Below are 23,527 nucleotides of genomic sequence, written 5' to 3'. Positions count from 1 at the left end.
TTCGATCCTTGCTTTCTGAATTTTGAGTCTATGACTTCAATCTAATAATCAAATTTAGCGAATTTTTTAAAAACTTGGCTTCACATGAAGTGGTGAAGATAGTCAGAAGGAAAAAAAAGAATATGAATGGCTAAAATAGGAGTTTCTTGTGTGGTAGGGTACATTGCGAAGTGTTCTTCCAATTTGATAGTGTAAACTTGTGACTTGAAGCCTGTTTGGGCAGAATAAACTTAGTTCCGTATCATGCTGTCTTCATACCTTGCTCATCCTACATTGAGGGTTTGTCACAGGTTATAGGAAGTCCTGAGCCGTAAATTCTTCTCTCACTTAGGTGCTGCTCTTTCCAAGATACCAAGAATTATGTGAAATAGGGTAAGATTCAAGTAATTCAGTAAAAGCATCCTAAGATCATAAGGTTTATTTTCTGCTTGTTTTTTTCATTCTGAAGACAAGAAGAGGGTTCCACTAGTTGTAGTTAATTGCATTTGACATGCTATAAGGTGTAGAAATTACCAGTGAGCTTCATGTGGAGATGCATATTGTAGCTTAGAATAAATTACAAATACAAAAATGATTCAGATTTGGAAAAGGTTACACCTTTCTGTTGTAAAGCTATTGGAAATTATGTGGCTTTAAATTTTAAAAACACATCTTTTGGCGCATCTCTTTCTTTGATGGACTTTTGTATGGGTCTTCACAACATAGGTCCATCCCTTCTTCCAATTTTTTCAACTTGCAGTTCTTATTGGCTTTCTTAACTGGGATTATCAGGTAAATTTGTTGTATCCCATTTGAATTATGTGAGAAAGAGTCCATCTGGTCTTTTGCATGCTATATTACTTGGTCTGCAGTGTATCGATACACTTCAGAAGGTACTGTTTTCTTGCCTATATCTTTCTTACTTAGCAGTGACTTTGAAATTTATGACTCTAAGGTGTCACAGTTTTTGTTTTTGCTTAATTTCCCTTACTGATTTATGCTAATGCTTGTTTAATTGTTGCTGCAATTAAATCTTTTAATTTTGTTTCTTTGGTGCTTTCTAGAGAGGTTTACTGGATCAGAATCTTCAATATTTTGTTTTCAGTTCTTTATCACGTGATAAATTGGCCATGAAAATTTTGTTTCTATTTTATCAAATTGAATTTCTTTTCAATTTTTTATCTGGTCCAAAAAGCATTTTGCAAGTTCTACCCCTTTTCTCTTTTCCTTTTTTTGGCTTTTTAATAAACTTTACTTAATTCTTGTAATTTCACATCTTTCAATATCTGTGGACCAAAATTAAGTTTATTGAATATGCTAACCTATTGTTTGAGGAATAGGTTGATTCGTGGGTATGTGTTGTTCAATCAAATGGAACTACTTCATTTGATTGTTTTCTTGAATATCACGAATCAGGATAAAGATTTTGGAAGACTTCAAAGTTCTGGCTGCTGTTTGTCAGTGATCATCATGGCGTGCTGGTTGCATGCTTTGTTCCTCTGTCTGATGTCATTTGATGCAAATTTGAATTCATATGCATTGAAAGTCTCTGTAAAAAGGGCATCTTCTAAAGCTAGCTTATCTGCACATATTCCTCTCTTTAGAGCATCTGATAAGAATCTAATCAGTAGATTATTTTCATTCAGGTGATTGGAGTTTCTGCTTTAGTTTTTCGTCAAAGATAGCAGACTTACTTTCTGTAGGATCAGAGCTCGTGAAAGATGGCAGATGCCGTTGTAGAGTTTCTCTTGGCTAATTTAAAGGAGTTACTTCTCTATCATGTAGACTTACTTTCAGGGGTGAAGGATCAAGTCGAATCTCTTCACAGGGAGCTTAGCTTGATGAAGGCTTTCCTTAAGGACTCTCGGGAGAAGCGTGATGAATCTGCATATGTTAGAGAGATAGTTCGACAAATTACAGATGTGACCTATGAGGCAGAAGATATCATTGACACTTTTGTAGTGCATGCAGCAATGCAAAAGGCAAGAAGTGCCTTGAAAAGAGTTTTTCATGCCCTAGATCACTCAAATATGCTGCGAAGTGTGTCAGAAGATATTAAATCCATCAAAGTGAAGGTCAAAGAGATTTATGATAAGAAGATGTTTGGAATTGAAAGCCTGCAAAGTGGAGAGCCTTCTCATAAACCATCAGCCAGAAAAAGGGCACCAATTGTGGAGGAAGAAAATGTTGTAGGATTTGATGAAGAGGCAAGAACAGTGGTTGAGCGGCTCACTGATGGACCAGAACAGCTAGAAGTGATATCAGTTGTGGGCATGGGTGGGCTTGGCAAAACAACTTTGGCGAAAAAGGTTTATTCTGATCCTTCTATTGAATATCACTTCTATATTCGTGCATGGGTTTACATGTCTCAACAATATTGTAGAAGAGAAGTTTTTCTTGGCATTTTAGACTCCATGGGCCTCATCACCGACCAAGTGTACAAAATGAATGATGACAGGCTGGCCGAGGAATTGTTCAGACATTTAAGGAGCAACAGATATCTCATTGTCATTGATGATGTCTGGACAACGGAGGCCTGGAATGATATCAAAATGGCTTTTCCAAATACTGCATGTGGTAGCAGAATATTGTTAACTAGTAGAAACACTGAGGTGGCTATGCATGCTAACCCTTACTGTAATCCTCATCGTTTGCGTTTTCTAACTAACGAAGAAAGCTGGGAATTACTTTGTAAGAAGGTTTTCCGAGAGGGTAGCTGCCCTCCAGAGCTACAAGAGCTGGGACAGCGGATATCAAAACGATGTGATGGACTGCCTCTGGCAATTGTGGTTGTTTCGGGACTTCTTTCAAAGAGAGAGAAAACACGCACTTGGTGGAACAAAGTTGCCGAAAGTGTAAGTACATATGTTGCTAGAGATCCAACGCAATGCATGGACGTCTTGGCATTGAGTTACAAGCACTTACCTGATCACTTGAAGGTGTGCTTCATCTACTTTGGGGCTTTTCCAGAAGACTTTGAGATCCCGGTGTCGAAATTACTGAAATTATGGGTTGCTGAGGGATTTATACAACAAATAGGACAGGAAACTTTAGAAGATATTGCAGAAGAGTATTTGGTGGATCTTGTCGACCGAAATCTGGTTATAGTGGCAAAGAAGAGGGCAAATGGTCGGATTAAGTCATGCCGAATTCATGATATGCTCCGTGATTTATGCATAAGAGAAGGTGCAGAAGAAAATTTTTTGCAGGTGATCAGGGGTATACCAGATCGTGCCTCTTTGACCTCAATCCCAAATTACTGTCGCCGACTTTGTATCCATTCACATGTTTTGGAGTTTGTCTCTTCAAGGCCTTCTGGTCCTCATGTTCGCTCCTTCTTCTGCTTCTCTATGGATGAAAGGGATGTGCCTAGAGAACACACATCTTTCGTCCATGAGGCTTTTAATCTAGTTAGGATATTGGATTTGAAGTCAATTATCTTCTCACGCTTTCCGAATGAGATAGTGCAGTTGGTACACCTGCGATTTCTGTCTCTTTCTGGCCACTTCAAGGTTCTTCCTCCAGCAATTTCCAATCTGTGGAATCTGCAAACACTCGTTGTTGTAACAACATCTCGGAATCTTGACATTCAAGCAGATTTATGGAAAATGTTACAGTTCCGACATTTGCATACAAGTGGATTAAGTTGCTTACATGGGCCTCGTGCTGAAACAAGGAAGGATAGTGAAGATCCTTTTGTACGAAGAAATATTCAAACTATTTGCACGATCGTGCCTGAGTGTTGCACAGAGAACATATTATCAAGGACTCCCAATTTGAAGAAACTAGGAATTCGGGGCAAGTTAGTTATGCTTGTGCAGGAAAGAGGAGGAATGAGTTTGTTTGATAATCTAGCTAAGTTAGATCACCTTGAAACATTGAAGTTGTTGAACGACACATTCCCCCTGCATCCTTTCAAATGCCACATACCTGGTCTTCCGCAGTCCTATAAGTTCCCTCCAAATCTGAAAAAGCTCACTTTATCCGACACGCTGCTGGATTGGTCGGAAATGTCCACATTAGGTATGCTGCCAAATCTTGAGGTGCTTAAGCTAAAAGACTATGCATTCAAGGGAAGCAGATGGGAACCATTAGATGGTGGCTTTCGCCTTCTTAGAGTATTGCAGCTTGGGAGGTCAGATTTGGTGCATTGGCATGCTTCAAGTCATCACTTTCCTAGACTCGAAAGAGTGGTCCTTAAACACTGCACACACCTTGAGGAGATCCCTTGTGGCTTTGGGGAGGTATCTGCCCTCCAGAATATGGAGCTTTATTGGCCAACGCCAGCTGCTGCTGCCTCTGCTAGGCTAATTCAACAGCAAAAACAGCAGGATCAGAGAATGGTGAACAGTGCATTCAAGCTTCTCATCTATCCGCCAGATCTTTGATCACTAAATTACTACGCCTAGCCACGGTGCATACATCAATTAAATAAGTACAACTTGTTTTTTTCCCTTCATTGTTTAGTTGTTTTTTAAATTGTATGCTGTCCTTGATTAAGCCTTTTACATAAAGATCCAATGAGATGTTCAAATGTGAGAAAAGAGACTGCTGGGGACTGAAAATACTTCACTCCCAAAAATCAAATGGTTCCTTTTCTTCTTTGTCCATGTGTTGTAAACTTGTAATGTTCGAATGCTGCTTTCAACTATACTATACTGCCAAACCTTGGATGTGTGTATCTATCTATTACTATACTAAAAGTATGATTAGTGGTATGGTAAGTTGTAGGCACTTTTTTATCTTAGTTTTTGTCGTACCCATATTGCTCCCCATCTTTCAATTAGAGTTAATGCATTTTAATTATGGTAGTAATTTAAAATATGTAACATTCCACATGATTAAATCTCAATAATAATTGTAAGTAAAATTAAAAAATTCCTATTAAAACTATTTAGCGACCCTTACACTTCATCTTTCAAACAATAGTTTTTTTTTTTGTTGGGGAGGGGTTGGATGGTGGAATAAGAAACATCAAAAATATCATATCATGTACATCTATTATATAATGGCCCTGTTTGAGATTTTGGAATTAACTATCATATCCAGAAAATTTGAAATATAATTGAAGTACAAAATCCGAAGGTGAGGGTTGCGCATTAATGTTAATGAAGAAATCAATAAGAATTTTCACCAAAATGGCTTTTCAGGATCTGAATTCTTGAGAGCCCCGAGCTCTTGTACAAACTTCATGCTACAAAGCAAGCACAGATTAGTGAATTAAGAGCTAACAAAATGTTAACATGATTGAAGAACAGCTCTGCAGACAACAACATATAAAACATTTTCAGCTATGAACTCCCAATATGAGAATCAGAAGCAACATGATCAACTTATTGACAAAAAAAAAATGGTCTAGAAGAGCCAACTTCATTAATGGAGTCATGAAGTTTCTTCATGGATCCGTTAATCTTTGGGATGTATCCTGACAATGAGGCTGTCATTTCCCATGCTTTCTCGTTCTTGCTGAAGAAGCCTAGCTGAAGTGACAGCAAGAGTGGTCGAATCATCCAAATCAATTATTTGCAGAGTAGGAATTTCTCCAAATCCACTAGGAATTTCAGCCAACTGTCTACAACCCCTGAGAATCAGTTGCTTTAGACATTGGTGTTAGTATTCACTAATAAGATTTGTATGCACAACAAAGTTTTTTAACCTGTGTTTAAAAAAAAAAAAACATAACAATCATCCATTATGTAGGAGCTATATGGACTTGAGAAACTCCAAGATTGAAATATAGATCGAAGCAAGATTGGGTCAATTTTGATGCACTTTTAGTTCATCACAAACACCTGTGGGTGGCCAGTAAGGAGGAATGTGCTTGTGCCAAAGTCAGATTATGAAGTTGATCAACAAAAGACATAAGAACAATCACCAGAATGGCTTCTCACGATCTGAATCCTGATAGCATGAGAGACCTGAGCTCTTCTACCACTTCAGTGTTAGCATGTCACAAAGCAAGTACAGATTAATGACTAAGAGATCAGAAAAAGTAACGTGAAGAAGAACATGGCAATTTGATTAAAAAAGTTTGGCAATGAACTGTCTAAGTTTGGATAAAAATGAACTTGATTAATTTGTTATAACAGAAACAAGTATACAAGGGATGACATCTCTAATGAAGTTTCTCCATGGATCTATCAATCTCTTTCTCTAGGATGTATCCTGACTATTAGGCCATCATTTCCCATGCTATATTGTTCTTGCTGAATAAGCCTTGCTGAATTCACGGCAAGACTGCTGGAATCATACACATCAATTATTTGCAGGGTAGGAATTTCTCCAACTTCACTTGGTATTTCATCCAAGTGTCTGCAACATCTCAGAATCAGCTGCTGTAGCCTTTGGAAATGAGAACAAGTTACTCCCCACTGAACTAGATCTGTCCCATCAATTAGCAGATATTTTAGTTGACAAAACTCATCTTCTTCCACTTGCCATTCTGGCCCTTGGAAAGCATAGTCTTTCAGTTTGAGTACTTCAAGATTGGGTAACAAACCAAGAGTTCTCATCTTCTCCCATGGCAGAAAGCTCCCGTTTAAGGTCAGTTTCCTAAGTTTTGGTGGGAAAGCATTCCAACCGGAGAATTGACCTCTTCCCAGAAAGACACATTTAAGTTTTTCAAGTTCAGCAAGGTAAAGAAGATCATCAAGGCAATTATGTGATGGTTGCATCACACAGATACCGAGTTTCTTTAAATTGGGAAGACAGGCAAACGTTTCCCTATAACAATTGGTAAAGCTTACAGTTGAAAGCTTATGTAGGTTGGTTAGGACAAGAGAGTTGCTTGCAATAGCTTTGGCTCCTGCAGGATGGGGCAAACAAGCACCATTCTTTATATGAAGATATCTTAACCGAGGCATCTTCCATATGTCACTAGGTAAAGTTACATTCCTGTCATGCTCATTAATTAGTGTTTGTAGATTCCCCAGCTGGGACAAGCATGTACCAAAATAAGTACGAGCGGAAAGTGCAAGATACCTCAGATGAACTAGCTGCGTTATCTCAACAGGGAAATGCTCGAAGAACCTAAAAAGAATCTCTAGTACCGTCAGCAACTTCAAATCCATCACAGTAACACGAGAATCTAGCATCTTATCGAATTCTGTCACTTGAAGTCGACCATAAAAGAGAATAGATCGACAATGAGGAATTGCAGGCTTCATGTAGTCACAATGTTCTATCCTGCTGCTGGAATTAAACATACCATAGTGTTACAGATTGTAGGCTGATTTGTAGGGATTAGATAGCTGATTTGTGGGGATTAGATAGTTACAGATGTAGGCTGATTTGTAGGGATTAGATAGCTGATTTGTAGGGATTAGATAAGTTACAGATTGTAGGCTGATCTGTAGGCTAAATAATAGGAACTAGATATGTCTATACTTGTATATATACCGTTATGATTGATGAATAAAACGGTAAGGAAAATTCATTCCCTTTTTCTGAGTTTAACATGGTATCAGAGCAGTTCTGTGTAGAGCAGTTCTGTTCATAAGTTTTTTTAAGAAAAAAAAAAAAAAAATTTCTGGGCTGTTGGGCGTGAGGGAGGCTGCTGCCATATTCAAGGTGCAGGCGTTAAAGGTTCCTCTAAAGACACCGCCAACTCAGGGAGGTACGTTTTTGGGTCAACATCGATCTAGGTGTGGGACCTGGCTACGACAGGTTCTCTTGTGGGTAATCTGTTATCTTGTTGAATTTTCTTAGCAATTATGTCTGACAAAAAGACTGGAGTTTCTGATATAGTTCCGTTGGTTTCAAAAATCACGGAACACAAATTAAATGGAATTAATTTTCTTGATTGGAACCATACTATTGAATTATATCTACTCAGTATTTCTATGGATGGTCATCTGACCGATGATCCACCTACGGATGACTCTAGACTGTCTTGGGTGAGAGAAGATGCTCGCTTGTATATACAAATTCGTAATTCTATTGATAGTGAGGTGGTGGGCCTGGTTACCCATTGTAAGACAGTGAAACAGTTAATGAACTATTTGCAGTTCTTATATTCGGGAAAAGGAAACTTCTCTCGTATCTATGATGTTTGCAAGGATTTTTACAGGGCAGATAAAGGAGATAAGTCTCTCACCAGTTATTTTATGGACTTCAAGAAAACATATGAAGAGCTCAATATGCTGCTTCCCTTCAGTATCAATGTGGAGGAACAACGGAATCAGCGAGAGAAGATGGCTGTTATGAGTTTTCTCGCCGGTCTTCCGTCTGAATTTGAGACTGCCAAATCTCAAATTCTTTCCGGATCAGAAATTTCCTGTCTAGAAGATGCTTTTCGAAGGATTCTTCGTACAGAGAATACGTTACCTGTTCTATCCACTCAGCCTAACAGTGTTCTTATTAGCCGTACTACCACATTTGATTCAGGAAGACAACACTACAAGAGTAGTGGCAACAGTAAGAGCATGGGGTCGGGGTCCAACAACTCTGATAAAATTACTGAAAATCGTGGAAAGGAGCAAGGAGAAATTGTATGTCACTACTGTCATAAACCAGGACATATCAAGCGGGACTGTCGAAAGCTACAGTATAAGAAAGCTCAATTTGCACATGTTGCATCTAGTTCTGAGACCTCTGAAAAGTCTGTTACAATCTCTGCAGATGAGTATGCCAGATTGACTCAGTTTCACGAAACAGTGAAACAGCCATCCGGTCGTGTTACTGCACTTGTTGAGACAGGTAAACCCAATACATGCCTTGTTTCCTCTTCTCCAAAATGGGTCATTGATTCTGGTGCTACAGATCACATGACAGGTAATCCCAATTTACTTTCTAACTTTCAGCCACATAAATCTATCACTCCTGTTACTTTAGCCGATGGTTCAACATCCAGTGTTATTGGGTCTGGAACCACTAAACCTACATCATCTCTCCATTTGTCATCTGTTCTGAGTCTACCACGACTATCGTTTAATCTGATTTCTGTCAGCAAACTTACTCGTGCCCTTAATTGTTGTGTCTCATTTTTTCCTGGTTCTTGTGTATTTCAGGATCTCATGACGAAGAAGATTATTGGTAAGGGACATGAGTCTGACGGTCTCTACATTCTTGATACACAGAAACCAGGGTCTATAGCCTGTGCTGGAACAGTCTCTCCTCTTGAAGAACACTGTCGATTGGGTCATCCTTCGCTTTCTATGTTAAAGCAACTTTGTCCTCAGCTTTCGAACATTACTTCATTAGATTGTGAGTCGTGTCAGTTTGCTAAACACCATCGTCTTAGTTCTAGTCCTAGAATCAATAAACGAGCTACTGCTCCCTTTGAGTTAGTCCATTCCGATGTTTGGGGTCCTTGTCCGGTGACTTCTAAAACTGGTTTCAGATATTTTGTTACCTTTGTTGATGATTATTCTAGAATGACATGGCTTTATTTGATGAAAAATCGCTCAGAATTATTCTTTCACTTTTCTTCCTTTTGTGCTGAAATACGAACCCAATTTGGTAAACCAGTACAAATTTTAAGAAGTGATAATGCAAAAGAATATGTTTCAGGAAATTTTCAGAAATACATGCTTGAGCAGGGTATTCTCCATCAAACTTCTTGCGTTGACACCCCTTCTCAAAATGGGGTTGCTGAGAGAAAGAATAGACATCTTCTTGAAACTTCTCGAGCCTTGTTATTTCAAATGAAGGTTTCTAAATGCTTCTGGGCTGATGCTGTATCTACTGCTTGTTTTCTAATCAATCGTATGCCTTCCTCTGTTTTATCTGGTAATACTCCTTTACACACTCTATTCCCGAATAGACAATTGTTTCCTATAGAACCAAAGATATTCGGGTGTACTTGTTTTGTTCGGGATGTTCGTCCTCAAGTTACAAAACTTGATCCTAAGTCCTTAAAGTGTATATTCCTGGGTTATTCCCGTGTACAAAAAGGGTATCGTTGTTATTGTCCTAGTCTTGGTAAGTATCTTGTGTCTGCCGATGTCACTTTTTTGGAACAAACACCTTTCTCCTCATCTTCAGGTTCTGTGAGTCCGGGGGAGGATGATGATTTGTTAATCTATAGTGTCATACCAAATTTGGATTCGCCTCCCTCTACACCAGTTAAGCCTCCCATCAAATACACCTACTCGCGTCGCCCACATCTGCCCAGTTCTGACTTGGTCCTGGAGTCTCCAACATCATGTCCTGATGAACCAGTATCTTCGTCATCAGATCCGACTACCAATGATGATCTTGATCTCCCTATTGCTCAAAGAAAAGGTAAACGTGCATGTACTTATCCAATCTCTTCAGTTGTTTCCTACAATCATTTGTCTTCCTCTTCTCGTGCTTTTCTTACATCCCTAGACACTATTTCTGTACCCAAAACTGTTCAAGAGGCATTAGCTCATTCCGGATGGCGGAATGCTATGATTGAGGAAATGAATGCTCTAGATGTCAATGGTACGTGGACTTTAGTTACCCTACCTGCAGGTAAACGAGCTATTGGATGTAAATGGGTGTTTACGGTCAAAATGAATCCTGATGGTTCCATTTCTCGATTGAAAGCTAGACTTGTTGCTAAAGGATATGCTCAGACTTATGGCGTGGACTATCATGATACTTTTTCTCCTGTAGCTAAACTTGCTTCTATCAGGTTATTTATCTCCCTTGCAGCAGCTTATGACTGGCCTCTGCATCAATTAGACATCAAGAATGCCTTTCTTCATGGTGATCTTCAGGAGGAGGTCTATATGGAGCAACCACCAGGTTTTGTTGCTCCAGGGGAGTATGGGAAAGTCTGTCGTCTGAACAAATCTCTATATGGTTTGAAACAGAGTCCTCGGGCTTGGTTTGGAAAATTTAGCCAAGCTCTTGAAAAGTTTGGGATGCAAAAGAGCAAGTCCGATCATTCTGTTTTCTATAAACAATCTCATGGGGGTATTATTCTGTTAGTTGTATATGTGGATGATATTGTCATCACAGGTAGTGACCCTAGAGGAATTTCGTCTCTGAAGTCCTTTCTTACTACTCAGTTCCATACCCAAGACTTGGGGATGTTAAAGTATTTCTTGGGAGTTGAAGTTAGCAGGAGTAAGAAAGGAATCTTCCTATCTCAGAGGAAGTATGTGCTTGATTTACTGATGGAGTCGGGAAAATTGGGTGCTAAACCATGTAGTACCCCAATGGTTCCTAATTTACAGTTAACCAAAGAAGGTGAGTTGTTTGCAGATCCTGAGAGGTATAGAAGACTTATTGGAAAGTTGAATTATCTTACTGTGACACGTCCTGATATTGCTTATTCAGTGAGTGTGCTGAGCCAGTACATGTCATCACCAACTATTGACCATTGGAAAGCAGCAGAACAAGTTTTACACTATTTAAAAGGTGCTCCTGGACGTGGTATCCTATATGGCAATTATGGTCATACTAGGATCGAATGTTTCTCAGATTCTGATTGGGCAGGGTGTAAGGAAGATAGGAGATCTACTTCAGGATATTGTGTTTTTGTTGGGGGAAATTTGGTTTCATGGAAGAGTAAGAAACAGAATGTAGTCTCACGATCAAGTGCAGAAGCTGAATACAGAGCTATGGCAAAGTCTGTGTGTGAAATCATATGGGTATATCAGCTCCTGAGTGAAGTAGGAATTAAGGTCTCGGTACCTGCAAAGCTACGATGTGATAATCAAGCTGCACTTCACATTGCTTCTAATCCAGTCTTTCATGAACGAACGAAACATATTGAGATTGATTGTCACTTCATTCGTGAAAAGATCCAACAGGGTTTGATCACTACAGGTTATGTGAAGACTGGGGAACAATTAGGTGATATATTCACAAAATCTCTTAACAGGGTCCGTACTGATTATCTATGTAACAAGTTGGGCATGATTGATATCTATGCTCCAACTTGAGGGGGAGTGTTACAGATTGTAGGCTGATTTGTAGGGATTAGATAGCTGATTTGTGGGGATTAGATAGTTACAGATGTAGGCTGATTTGTAGGGATTAGATAGCTGATTTGTAGGGATTAGATAAGTTACAGATTGTAGGCTGATCTGTAGGCTAAATAATAGGAACTAGATATGTCTATACTTGTATATATACCGTTATGATTGATGAATAAAAGGTAAGGAAAATTCATTCCCTTTTTCTGAGTTTAACACATAGGATCTGCTTATTTGATGATGGAAGCAGAGGCAACGCTTATAATAAGCATCTGTGGGAAAGAAATTAGCATCTGACTTCAGCACCAGAAGAAAATCTTCTTTCTCAACTTCTCTCAAGATCAAGTCCCTCACGAGATCATGGATGCCACAACTTTTAATACCACCATTGGATTTTCTCTTCCTAACCATAACTAGACTTCTACTCATTAGCTCTTGTAAGCACATCTCTGCCACTTCTTCGAGGGTCTTTGGCCATTCTGCTCTGAGAATTCCTTCAGCCGCCCAAAGCCTGATCAATCTCCAGACAGGGATCTCAAACTCTTGGGGAAAAGCTCCCAAATATAGAAAGCAAGCTTTGAGGTGATGAGGCAAAGACTTATAACTCAAGGCAAGAATGTCTAAACAATTCTCTTGATCTTTAGACTCTGGTGATCGTATGTCATCTGCAACAGTCTTCCAGCAATCTTTTGTTTTTCTGATGCTGGAGAGATGACCTGCTACGGCTAGAATTCCCAATGGTAATCCTTGGCATTTCTGAGCAATTTCTTTCCCAATAACTTCTAGCTCTGGGGGGCAACTTTCTTCCGAGAACACTTAGTGACGCAGCAGCTCCCAACTGTCATTTAGACTCAGGAAACTCATGTGATGATGATGGCTGTCCAGATTTACACACATATTGACATCTATTAGTCGACTAGTCAACACTATTCGACTTCCATTCCTGTCATCTGGGAAAGATCTTCTGAGATCATACAAGATCTTACCATCCCATACAGCGTCAAAAACTATAAGATACCTCTGACCCTTCAAAGTTCTATACAATAATTCAGCTAATTGCTCATTCTTTTCTTTGAAAATTTCATCACCAAGTCTGGTGAGGGAACACAAAAGGCCTAGTAACACGTCTCTCAGTACATATTTCTGTGATACTGTAACCCAAGCACGTACATAAAAATGATACTCAATCAAAGGATCATTAAATACCTTTCGAGCAAGGGTTGTCTTACCTATTCCACCCATTCCAACAATTGTAAGAATGTCCAGTTTATGTGGCAGTCCTGTAAGTTTCTCCTTGACTTTTAACAGATCATTGTCTATTCCCACGACAAGAGTTTCCTCTTGAGTTGAAGACCATCCTGATGCATGCTCCACCGAATGATTCCTAGCTCGCGGAACTTTGGTTGCAGCTGCACCTGATTCTTGGTAAATCTTTGTCAACATATCCTTGATAGAATTTATCTCACTCAAAACCTCCATCATATGATGATGAAGACTCAGCTCCTCCTCAAAGATAGCAGCATCATCCAGGGCCTCTGCTTTGATATACACAAATTCTTCAATAAAATCTTCCGCTTTATGCGCCATGTCTCTTATGCATCTCTCCAGATGTTTCATCATGGTATGATCATAGCTCCTATCTGCAGAATCTTGAAGCATTTCTTGGATGACAGAAATCTCTTCAGATACAGCTTTGAACTGTTTTACTTCATCAAATGTGAATTCTAATTTGCAATTCATCTTGAGTTGGTCTAATGTTTGCTTGAGGGAAGTGATAGCAACATAAGCCATCACTCTTTGTACATGGACATAGATACATTTCCAGAGGGTATAGCACAAAGAAGCAAAGTCTTCTCTAGATTTTGTTTTTACCTTTTAGTGCTTATTTAGTATTTCTTATTTAGATCCAAACACTTTTTATCATCAGACCAGCACTCTAGACTCGTGGGTCAGGGAACAGAAATATGGTAGTACTGTGCTATATTGTTGCTTCCTTTCACACGAGTGGTTCAGTAGTTTTTGTCCGCACCATGAATATATCTTTCAGAATCTGCTGTCAAATTGGACCAAGGATGGAAGGAAGTAAAGAAGAGAGTAGTCAAAATTCCACACAAGCGGTCTCCAATGTTCCCAAATAAAAAGGAAAAAAAAAAAGAAGAAGAAAGAGTTGTGCACAGAATGTACCCGATTCGTGACGCGCTATGAACTAAAGCATCATTGTTAGGCGACTTGTGATTTAGGGTAAATTACACTTTACCACCCTATGATTTAGTATTTTTTTGTACATAATCCCCCTATGATTTCAAAAATTATACACAACTCTCTCATGATTTGGATTAAAGTGTCAAAATAACGAAATTTGCAATCCATAATGGAGTCACCTAAAATGTCAAAAATATTCCTATGTAAAGTTGAAAATTATTTATTAACTACAAGGAGATTATCTGTATATTTTAAAAACTATAAAGAGGTTATATGGTAAAACATAAAACCATACGGGATTAATGAGTTATGTATATTATGTTTATATATTTTGGTCACTTCAACTATTTTAATTTTTAAACAAGGGTAATTTTGATATTTTCAAAGGTTTCGTTACGAATTATCATTCCACCACTTTGATACTTTAACTCAAATCATAAGGGAGTTATGTATAACTTTTGAAAGTATACGAAGGATATATACAAAAATACTAAACTATAGGGGATAAAATGTAATTTGTCCTGTAATTTATAGTCGCCTTGTGTGTTGGTGGTAGTGCCTTGACCTGGGAATATAGTGACTTTAGTTTTATCTCATCCTAAACTGTCCTCTTAAACATTTTCTTCTCCAGAATATAATATATACTAGTAATAACTCAACGTGCAAAAATATATTTTCCAAAATTATAATTTCGACATTTTTAAAAGTTCCGTTACGAATGATAATTTCTATCACTTTGACACTTTAATCCAAATCATGAGGAGGTTATGTATAACTTTTGAAACTATAGGGAGGTTGTGTAAAAAAAAAAAAAACTAAACCATAGAGGGTAAAGTGTAATTTGTCCTTTTTATAATTATTGATAATTTTCTAAGAGTAATCTTATATATATTGATAGTGTATACCGTGTCAGTCTTGGATAAATAATAATTATGCAAAATTTGAATTTAAAACCTAACTTTTACACATAATGTCATGGATTTAATGGTGATAATGTATATACTGTCAATGTATATAAGATTTACTCTTTTTTCTTTGGAGTTTTCTAATCAGTATGACATAATATAGTGAATTTAATCATCAATGTAACCTTTATTTTCTCATTAACTATTTATAATCTTTTGTCTTCTTATTAATCGTAATTTTCTTCTAAACCAAAGTGTACATAAAACATAGTTAATTGGTCAATTGTTTAGCACATAACAATAATTGGGCTAATTCTTTAGATTATAGCAAAAAAAAAATAAATTTGGTCAATTGTTACACGGAAAACTTGTGTCTCCATACTATACCTACACTGTTGATGAAGCACGACAGGGTAAGCAAAATTTTTAATGGACTAAGCACGGCTGCCAATGATTATGCACAAAACCTTTTCTTACACTTCGGGGAAATTTTGATGGATCAAGTAAGTTAGGGTAACCAACTCCCAATAGAGGAGTTGGAAATTCTTACACTAATTGCCACAGACGTGGCTCTTCAAATCCAGATGGGTGTGTAGTGTATCCGTCTGATCCGATGGTGGTTCAGTTCCCGTCGGCTCCCATAGGTTCAGTTGGATCCCTTCTAGAATAGGATAGCGTAGACAAATACTTGAGTGTCAAAAAAAAAAAGTAAGTTAGGGGTAACCTTTGATCCCTTTTGTGTCCCGCTGTATGTACAACTGCAACAGCCAGGAACATTTTGGTGCATAACCAAAATTATTATTCCTTAGATAGCGAAGTGAACGACCAGTCCCTTGTTGGGATTTCTTTCACTTTTAATTGGGGCTAATAAAAGAAATTCTGGAGATGGACGATGAATTTTAAATTTCGGTGTGGATTGGAAATGGTAATTAAATACAGGCTCCAGCAACCTCCTCAACAATTTGCCTCCTGTGAGAATCTTCTGACTGCATAAATTAGTGGTACGAGAAGGAACCAGAGTCATAAGAGGGCACATGTTAAGGATTGGAGAACTAGAGTGCAGAGAAATTAGCTTTTCTGCAAACATAGACAACAGGGAGGAAACCAAGCTTTGCTTTTGTGTGGATATGAAGCTGCTAATTGGTTGAGAACCTCCAATGGCAATAGGGAAATGGTTGGTGAATATAATTGTAAATGGACAATTTTAATTTTAATTATCAATATTTTTGAAATGTAATTTATTAAAACAGTTTATTTTTCCTATTAATGTCATGATTGAGATACAATAACTCTAATTAAAAAATATGAGGGTAATTTATTTAGGTATAACAAAAACTAAAATTAATATATGTTTACACTCTTTACACTCTCTATTGCCAAGATTCATCACACTTTTTATATAGTAATAGTATTGATGATGATATAAAATAAGGAAAAAGGGAAAAAAAAGTTCTAATCTTGACCTGAGAGGAAATTAACTGTGTGGACAAGATTTATGCAAATTTGGATAGGTGAGATTAATTGTGGCTCCAGTCAAGTACAAACCTTTCTTTTTGTGTTTTTTAAGGTTAATTTGCCAATATCTGCAATCATCTATCTTTCTATCTTTCAAGACATGGCATAACGTCATTGTCTGTTTTTTTAATCATACCTTTCATTGTAAAACAAATTATGACAAAGGAAATGGACATCCGAACTCCTTTGTTATTCATTAAAAACATTTCCAGTTTCCAACTATAAATTGAGTTTTTATGCCTCGCATTAAAAGATGACCATATCCCTCTACCATGCTTCAATTTTCATATTACTAATCAAGAGTATTAAGCAAAGGAGAGTTTCCTCCAACAAACTACACCACCTCAAGTTTAGTATGAATATTCCTTCAGGTTCATAATTGGAAACTGTTCTTTTTGCTTCATTTAGCTCAAGTTTAGTAATAAAATATAGACAAAGAAAAATTACATAAACCTTAGTTACTTGCATATCAAAATAAAAGAAAAGGTGAGTTCTTCTACTATTATTAGGCTATTGTTCAATACTTTGATCTTCCAAAAGTTATCCTTAGTGTTTGGGTTTTGCCCTCTTATTCAAATCTAATCAAGGTCAAATTTGGGTTAGACTTAGATATATACAAATTAAGTAGTATTTTAGGGTCGAATATTCTATATCTTTCTCTTAAATTATTTAGTGATTTCATGAATGGTACTCAAGGTCAAATTTGGGTTAGATATATACAAATTAAGTAGTATTTTAGGGTCGAATGTTCTATATCTTTCTCTTAAATTATTTAGTGATTTTATAATTTAGATTTCATGAATGGTACCATTCTTGATTTTTTAAATGCGCGACACTATTTCCTTTTTGTTTCCTATTTAATTTTGCCCTTTTACTTAGGATTATTAAGTTAAAAGATAAAATATTATCATTTACTTTTTTACTTTTACTAAGTTTGACAATATTTTCTCTTTATTTACCCTTCCACTAATAAACTTCAAACCAAGTTCCTATATAGGTAGAGTCACTTCTTACTTATTTAAATTAGAAAGGCATGAAAGTCACTTTTTATTTAGGAAAATGTTATTTGCACTCCATTTTTTATTATTTGCAATTCCACCATTTGTTTTATCATAAAGTTTAATTAATGAAAACTATATGATCAAAGTGATTATTGAAGTGTGAATAACAAAAAATGGAAGTGTAAATAACATTTCCCCTTACTTATTTAAATTAAGAAGGCATGAAAGGATGTTATATTTGTTATCTCTTTTTATGGTCTTATAAAAGTCTTAATTGGAGTAGAATCATAAATAACACATGGTAATTGAAAACGTGATGAGTTGAAGTTCAAATAGGATAACATGCACATTAACTAACAATTTGTAATGAAATGATTTTAAAAAGTAACCAACAATTTCAAATGTGAAGAGTAGATGCGGAAGTTGAGAAAATATATTTTATAAATTAAATTAAATATGAATTGCAAGAAAAATGGAATTGAGAGCGGGGACGATGTGTGGAGGATTGATGCTGAAAATCCCTTTCCAAATTTATATAGATATAGATACTTTCGTGTGGTGTAAAAAACAACGATGTTATTCCTAATTTTGCAAAACACCCATGTAAAATTTATATATCACATAAATATCTACAAACAGTTACTCATCCATATATTGACCATCAACAATACTAATAATAAAATTTTTATTTTCGTAACAAAATTGTATTATGTTAAATCACTTATTTTACAAGTCATTTACAATAAATAATTGGTACATGTTGGATACATAATAGTGAAATTGAAACTAGATACGATGATAAGCACTATTAGTAGAAGAATGGGACTAACTCTGCATCGATTATTAAGTACTTTATCAATTATTTTGGAATTTTGTCAAACACTTGTGATTTACTCTCAATGTATATTCACATCTTTCATAATCATTTACATGGAGACAATAACAACAATCAATTCTTTGGAGATTACCAACAAACCCACATTTGCGACACTTAAATTGACAGTTTTGCGTCATGGAATAGTACAAAGTTCTTTGAATGAGAGCAAGTAAGGAATAAGAAGAATGATATGCATGGATGAAGAGGTAATACTATTTTATGTCTAAATTAGTTTGTGTCAATGTATTACCTTCTATATATCTATGATTTAACATCCTGTGTAGTAATAATAATTTAAGAAAATTATGGAGAGCATGTCATAAGTAAGATAACTAACGAAACCAAAATGAATATTGTTGTATACAATATACTCATGACCAATAAATTGTAAAGGTGACGAAATCCGTTATAATCTTTTTTTTTTGTTTTTTACCCTTAAATTCATTCTATTTAACCACTAAAGAGCATTATAATCTTGCAGAACAAACTATATTGGTTTAGAGCAGCAATTGATGACGTGGAAAACATCTCTAATCCTTGGTACAACGCATGCACAAAGTGTTATAGGACAATCACTAACACGCCTACCGGACTAGAATGCCAGAAATTGTGGAACTCATGCCATTGAAGATATACTCAAGTAATTAATATTAAAATAGTATTATATGATTTAAATAAATATTACTAATTCTTGATTGCATACAATATAGGTATAGATTAAACATAAATGTCAGAAATGATAGCTACCATGCAATAGTTATCCCATTCGAAGATACAGCAAAGGTCTATGTAGGATGTCCAGCCAGAGAATACAAGGAATCAACGGAAAAGCTACGCCCAAAAAACCAACAATATCTACTCCATTTACATCTTTCATGAATCTTACACAATGCATCCAACATAATTTAACAGGATAACACAACATCAAAATACTACGTACATCAACTTGGAGTTGGCCAAGTTCAATGAATCAGAGTACAAATTCTTATTCAAGGAGTTGAGTCTGCTAATGGAATCGTAAAGCTCATTGCAGAGGCCATAGAAAAAGTTACTCCAAAGGAAAAAGATGCTAAGGAAGCGAGAAAGTTGCGATCAAAAAAGCAAAAACAAAACAAATCCACAAAAAAACGCAACCGTGAAGATTTAGAGATCATTGATGATGATGAGAAAATTATCAACCTTTTGAAAAAGCCAAAGAACAAAAAGAAGATAGTTTGAAGAAATTTCTTTTCATGCACATTACTTTGAATTCTGTTTTTTAATTATCCCTTACTACAACTTATTTAGTTACTTTATCTTATAAACTTGTATAATTATATCAAGAATTGTTACACAACTTGATGACAATTTCTTTTTTCATGGACAGCTGAAGTCTTCGAAATTTCTTTTCATGCACATTACATTATAACACACACGTGCAATTTACTAGTAATTCTCTTTATTGTGCGTGTTTATTTTCCTTCGGCAAACCCCAAATCCTAACTGCACCAAACTATCCAAGACGTGGATCAATCCCTTGTATCTACTCTCTGCTATCATTTGTTTTTGGTGTCACACATCTCATTTTTGGGATGTGATACAAGTTTTGTTACAGTGGAAAATTCTTCCATTTTTAAGGTGTGTTTGTTACGGTAGAAAACATCTAATTGACTTGAGTTTCATACCATACATTTAACTGATGACACCTTTACCTCCAAGATAAAAGATGGCAAATTCACATAATTAGAAGTGAATCATTATATGATCCTGAACTGCTGCAGCTTTATCGAGATCAGACGAATCAGTATCTCTAGTTTAGCATCCTTGGAAACTTTGGCAGAGGGAAAGTTAATCCTACTATAGAAGAGTCTGATTAAAAGAGGATGTGAGATGTGGTATGTAGTAGCAGGTAAATATTTGACACTTTTCAACTTTGGAATATAGGCCATCACACTTAAATCCCATCTAAGGCATCATCGACTATCATTCTATTTCTTGGAAACATAGCTGAAAATATTGACAGTTTTTGGCTTTTTTTCAGCATCAATCAACAACAACAAAAGCTTCACCATTACAAGTTAAGCCACTACTTTCAACTTATTGCAGTAAGAAATTAAACTTCAACATAAAGTGAGCTCTACTTAAAAGACCACTTCATGAACCACATTCAGGCCTCTGCGAACAATAACGGGTCTAAGATTTACTACATATCTTTGTTAAGAAAAAGCCAGAATCCCAATAATGAAAGCTTCTTAGTCTCAATATATTCATAAATAATGTCAAGGTTCCTTCTTTTTCATGGATTCAAAACTGAATAATGACATTTTCTGTCGTAGCATCAACGGCCAACGTAGTTGTAGAGACGCTCACCATTCTAAATTGAAGCTAATTGCTCTTTGAACACCACTACTATTGTTGGGTTCTACGTCCAATAAAGACTTCCAACCAAAAATCTCAGGTTGCCACTTTGTTCCAGTCCTCTTCATGATCACAACTTTGACATCCTTTAGATGGTTGTACCAAAACTTAATTTCTCGCCAATGAATCGATCTCTCCAACAGTAGATAGTAGACAAAATCTGTGAACTGAATAGTTTTATTATGACAACACCTTTGCCAGATAACTTTAGGACGGCAACTCCAAAAGCATCCATCTACAAGTGCTGGACCCGCACGAGCTTCAATTCCTAGTGCTGGAGCTTCTATGGATAACATTTCAATTTCAGGTCCCGGTTTTACTGCTTCACCTCTAATATCAGGTTACAGAACTGGGACCCACATGTCTAGATAAATTTTTGAATGGATCAAATTCGTTAACTTATCTCTCAATTTGGCAAACCATGAATTGTCAATCTGGTTGTTAAGTGGGAACAAACAGATGAATTCTCGATTCCCAATTACTTGAGGAAGCAGTAAACCTACACGGGGGATGCTGGCGCCCATACATGCAAAACGAACAATATTTGGAGCATCAACCTGCAACTCCTCCAATTTTTTGTTAAACTTCAACTGAATGAGTTTCAGAGACTCGCTAGAAATTTTGACAGTGTTTAATAGATCACAAGAAGTAATCTTTAAATCCTCAACGTGTGGCAACTTAGTCCTAAAATGATCAAAAAAATTGTCACTGATGCCAATATGATCGAAAACTAAAAGCTTAAGATTAGTGAATTTACTCATTCGGGGCATGTTGTCATGAAGATATCCAACACCCTCACGAGTCAAGGATTCCAAATTCGGCACATCAATTCAACACTCTGCTCTTGATTATAGTAGACAGACAATTCTTTGAGTTTTGCAAGATTGTTCAGCTGAATCGTTCTTAACTTCAAACATCGGAAAATATTCATAAATTCCATCTGTCTGCAGCTTGAAAGGATCTTCTGCAGCATTTCATCACTTAGATTTACATACTTGAGAACCAGTCGCCCGAAGGTTGCTACACATTACACCTCCTCTAAGTTGGTGCTCAAAGATGCACCCTTGCAGAAACAAATCTTCAAGGGACTTTGTCTCAAGAATTGTCGGAGGCAATATGTACGAAGAAAACACAACAGAGAGATGAAGCTTTTTCAGGCCATTTCCAGCAGCAACTTTCATCCATTCATTCACAGATTCATTGTCAGATGAGTCATACCCAAGCCTCATCCGAAGCTTGAATGTATGTATCCCAATCTTCTTTTCCTGGTAATTTAGCAAAACCTTGTCCACAAAAACCCGGAACATATGTTGTTTACGTTTTCGTTCATCAGGAGTTACAAACTCTCTTTCGAAGTAAGGTTGCTCGAAAGTTAGAACTGGACATGTTTGCCATCCAGTCAACCATGCCTTAGACAATAATCTTGCTTGGGCTGCTTCTTTAGCTGAGAGGAAATTGCAAAGTATGTGTTGTATAATTTCTTCTGGCAATTTTGATATCCCTTCTTCTTCCATGTATGCCCTCCTTGCCAAATCAGTAAAATCCCAATTGAAGTCCTGCAGGGGAGAGGTAGCGATGAAAAAATTGGAAAAAGGAAAAAGCGAAACTTTTGTTAACAAGAAAAACCAAGACAGGTGGCTGGATTAATTACAGAAGAGCCAATATAGAACCTAAGAGACAAAAGATCTCGAACCAAAGCTGGAGAGAACCAATAATAATCACAGGGGTTATATGTAATTTATCCTTAAATTTTTTAAAGCAATACAAGTGTCAATTTTTGTGTCATCGTGCAAGGTACGAAATACCTACAAAATATCAAATATAAAGTTCTTTAAATCTAGATACTGTAACTCCAAAATTAAACCATGTTTTCTATTACCAACTTATTCAGTACAATAAAAACACAATTGCATTGACATGGTCTTACATTGTGGAAAATTATTCACGTATGAAGCTGTGTAGATATTGGAAAGGGCAAATTTCAATTTATCTCCCTCTGGTTTAGTATTTTTTTTACATAACCCCCTATTGTTTCAAAAGCCCTCATGATTTGAATTAAAGTGTCAAAATAACGAAAATGATCATTCGTAATGGAATCGTCTAAAATATCAAAAATACCCTTATGTAAAGTTAAAAATTATTTATTAATCAAGGGGGGTTATGTGTATATTTTGAAAATCATAAGGGGGTTATATGGTAAAACATAAAAATCATACGAGGTTAGTGTGTCATGTATTTATAACGGTAATTTTGACATTTTAAAAGTTCCACTACGAATGACTATTTTCGTCACTTTGACACTTTAATCCAAATCATGAGGGGATTATGTATAGTTTTTGAAATTATAAGGGGGTTATATAAAAAAAATGTTAAACTGGGGATAAAATGTAATTTGCCCTATTGGAAAAGCTGTGTAGTCATACGACGGAAGCTACTTCATCAAGTTAAAGCCTTTGGGTGCCTAACAAAGTTGACTTAAATGGCAAGCCTATTTGCGACTTTTGGATATATTTCCAGAGGAAATCATTGGAAGTTCAAAGAATTTGCAGCATTAATATTGGGATTAATCTGTATGCAGTTTCAATCAAAATTAAAACAAAAATAGTTAAAGAGAAATAATGTAGATTTGATTCTAAATATTTAAGGGTTATTGGGTAGCAATTTAGTCCACAAATCTTGCATGAGATATAGAAAAAAAAAATTAAACTAGCTTGCTCCTGTAAATAAAAGTACTATACCATTGTACAAAAGAGAAACATT

General features: G+C 36.3%; 2 protein-coding genes and 1 pseudogene across 2 annotated transcripts; 1 reads left to right on the top strand and 2 right to left on the bottom strand.

Moving 5' to 3' along the window:
* The first annotated feature begins 68 nt into the window (after positions 1 to 68).
* Positions 69 to 4,589, top strand: LOC113783429 (putative disease resistance RPP13-like protein 3). Its single transcript, XM_027329560.1, has 2 exons — positions 69 to 372; positions 1,626 to 4,589. The coding sequence occupies exon 2, from the start codon at positions 1,701 to 1,703 to the stop codon at positions 4,365 to 4,367; it is 2,667 nt and encodes an 888-aa protein (XP_027185361.1). The 5' UTR covers positions 69 to 372; positions 1,626 to 1,700; the 3' UTR covers positions 4,368 to 4,589.
* Positions 4,590 to 6,036: 1,447 nt separating this feature from the next.
* LOC113782641 lies at positions 6,037 to 13,735 on the bottom strand (annotated as a pseudogene).
* A 2,171-nt stretch (positions 13,736 to 15,906) lies between these two features.
* On the bottom strand, positions 15,907 to 22,281 carry LOC113782640 (F-box protein At3g59000-like). Its single transcript, XM_027328514.1, has 4 exons — positions 21,763 to 22,281; positions 21,592 to 21,674; positions 21,250 to 21,451; positions 15,907 to 15,963 (listed from the first exon to the last, which is right to left on the bottom strand). Exons 1-4 carry the CDS (start codon positions 22,279 to 22,281, stop codon positions 15,907 to 15,909), a joined length of 861 nt encoding a protein of 286 aa, XP_027184315.1.
* Between the last annotated feature and the right edge of the window lie 1,246 nt (positions 22,282 to 23,527).

The sequence above is a fragment of the Coffea eugenioides genome, chromosome 9 (genome assembly GCF_003713205.1).
Source record: "Coffea eugenioides isolate CCC68of chromosome 9, Ceug_1.0, whole genome shotgun sequence".
NCBI classification, from domain to species: Eukaryota; Viridiplantae; Streptophyta; class Magnoliopsida; order Gentianales; family Rubiaceae; genus Coffea; species Coffea eugenioides.
Note: the sequence above shows the minus strand (reverse complement) of the source record. Positions and strands in the feature narration are given on the sequence as shown.

Excerpts from the sequence above, each read along its gene's own strand:
- LOC113783429 (XM_027329560.1), top strand. The coding sequence starts at position 1,701 with ATGGCAGATGCCGTTGTAGAGTTTCTCTTGGCTAATTTAAAGGAGTTA.
- LOC113782640 (XM_027328514.1), bottom strand. The coding sequence starts at position 22,281 with ATGGAAGAAGAAGGGATATCAAAATTGCCAGAAGAAATTATACAACAC. Across the intron at positions 21,452-21,591 it reads GAGCAGAGTGTTGAATTGAT|GACTAAGTTGCCACACGTTG; the intron begins GTGCCGAATTTG and ends TGATCATTTTAG. Across the intron at positions 15,964-21,249 it reads TAGGTTTACTGCTTCCTCAA|TCAGAAGATTCTCACAGGAG; the intron begins GTAATTGGGAAT and ends TAATTTATGCAG.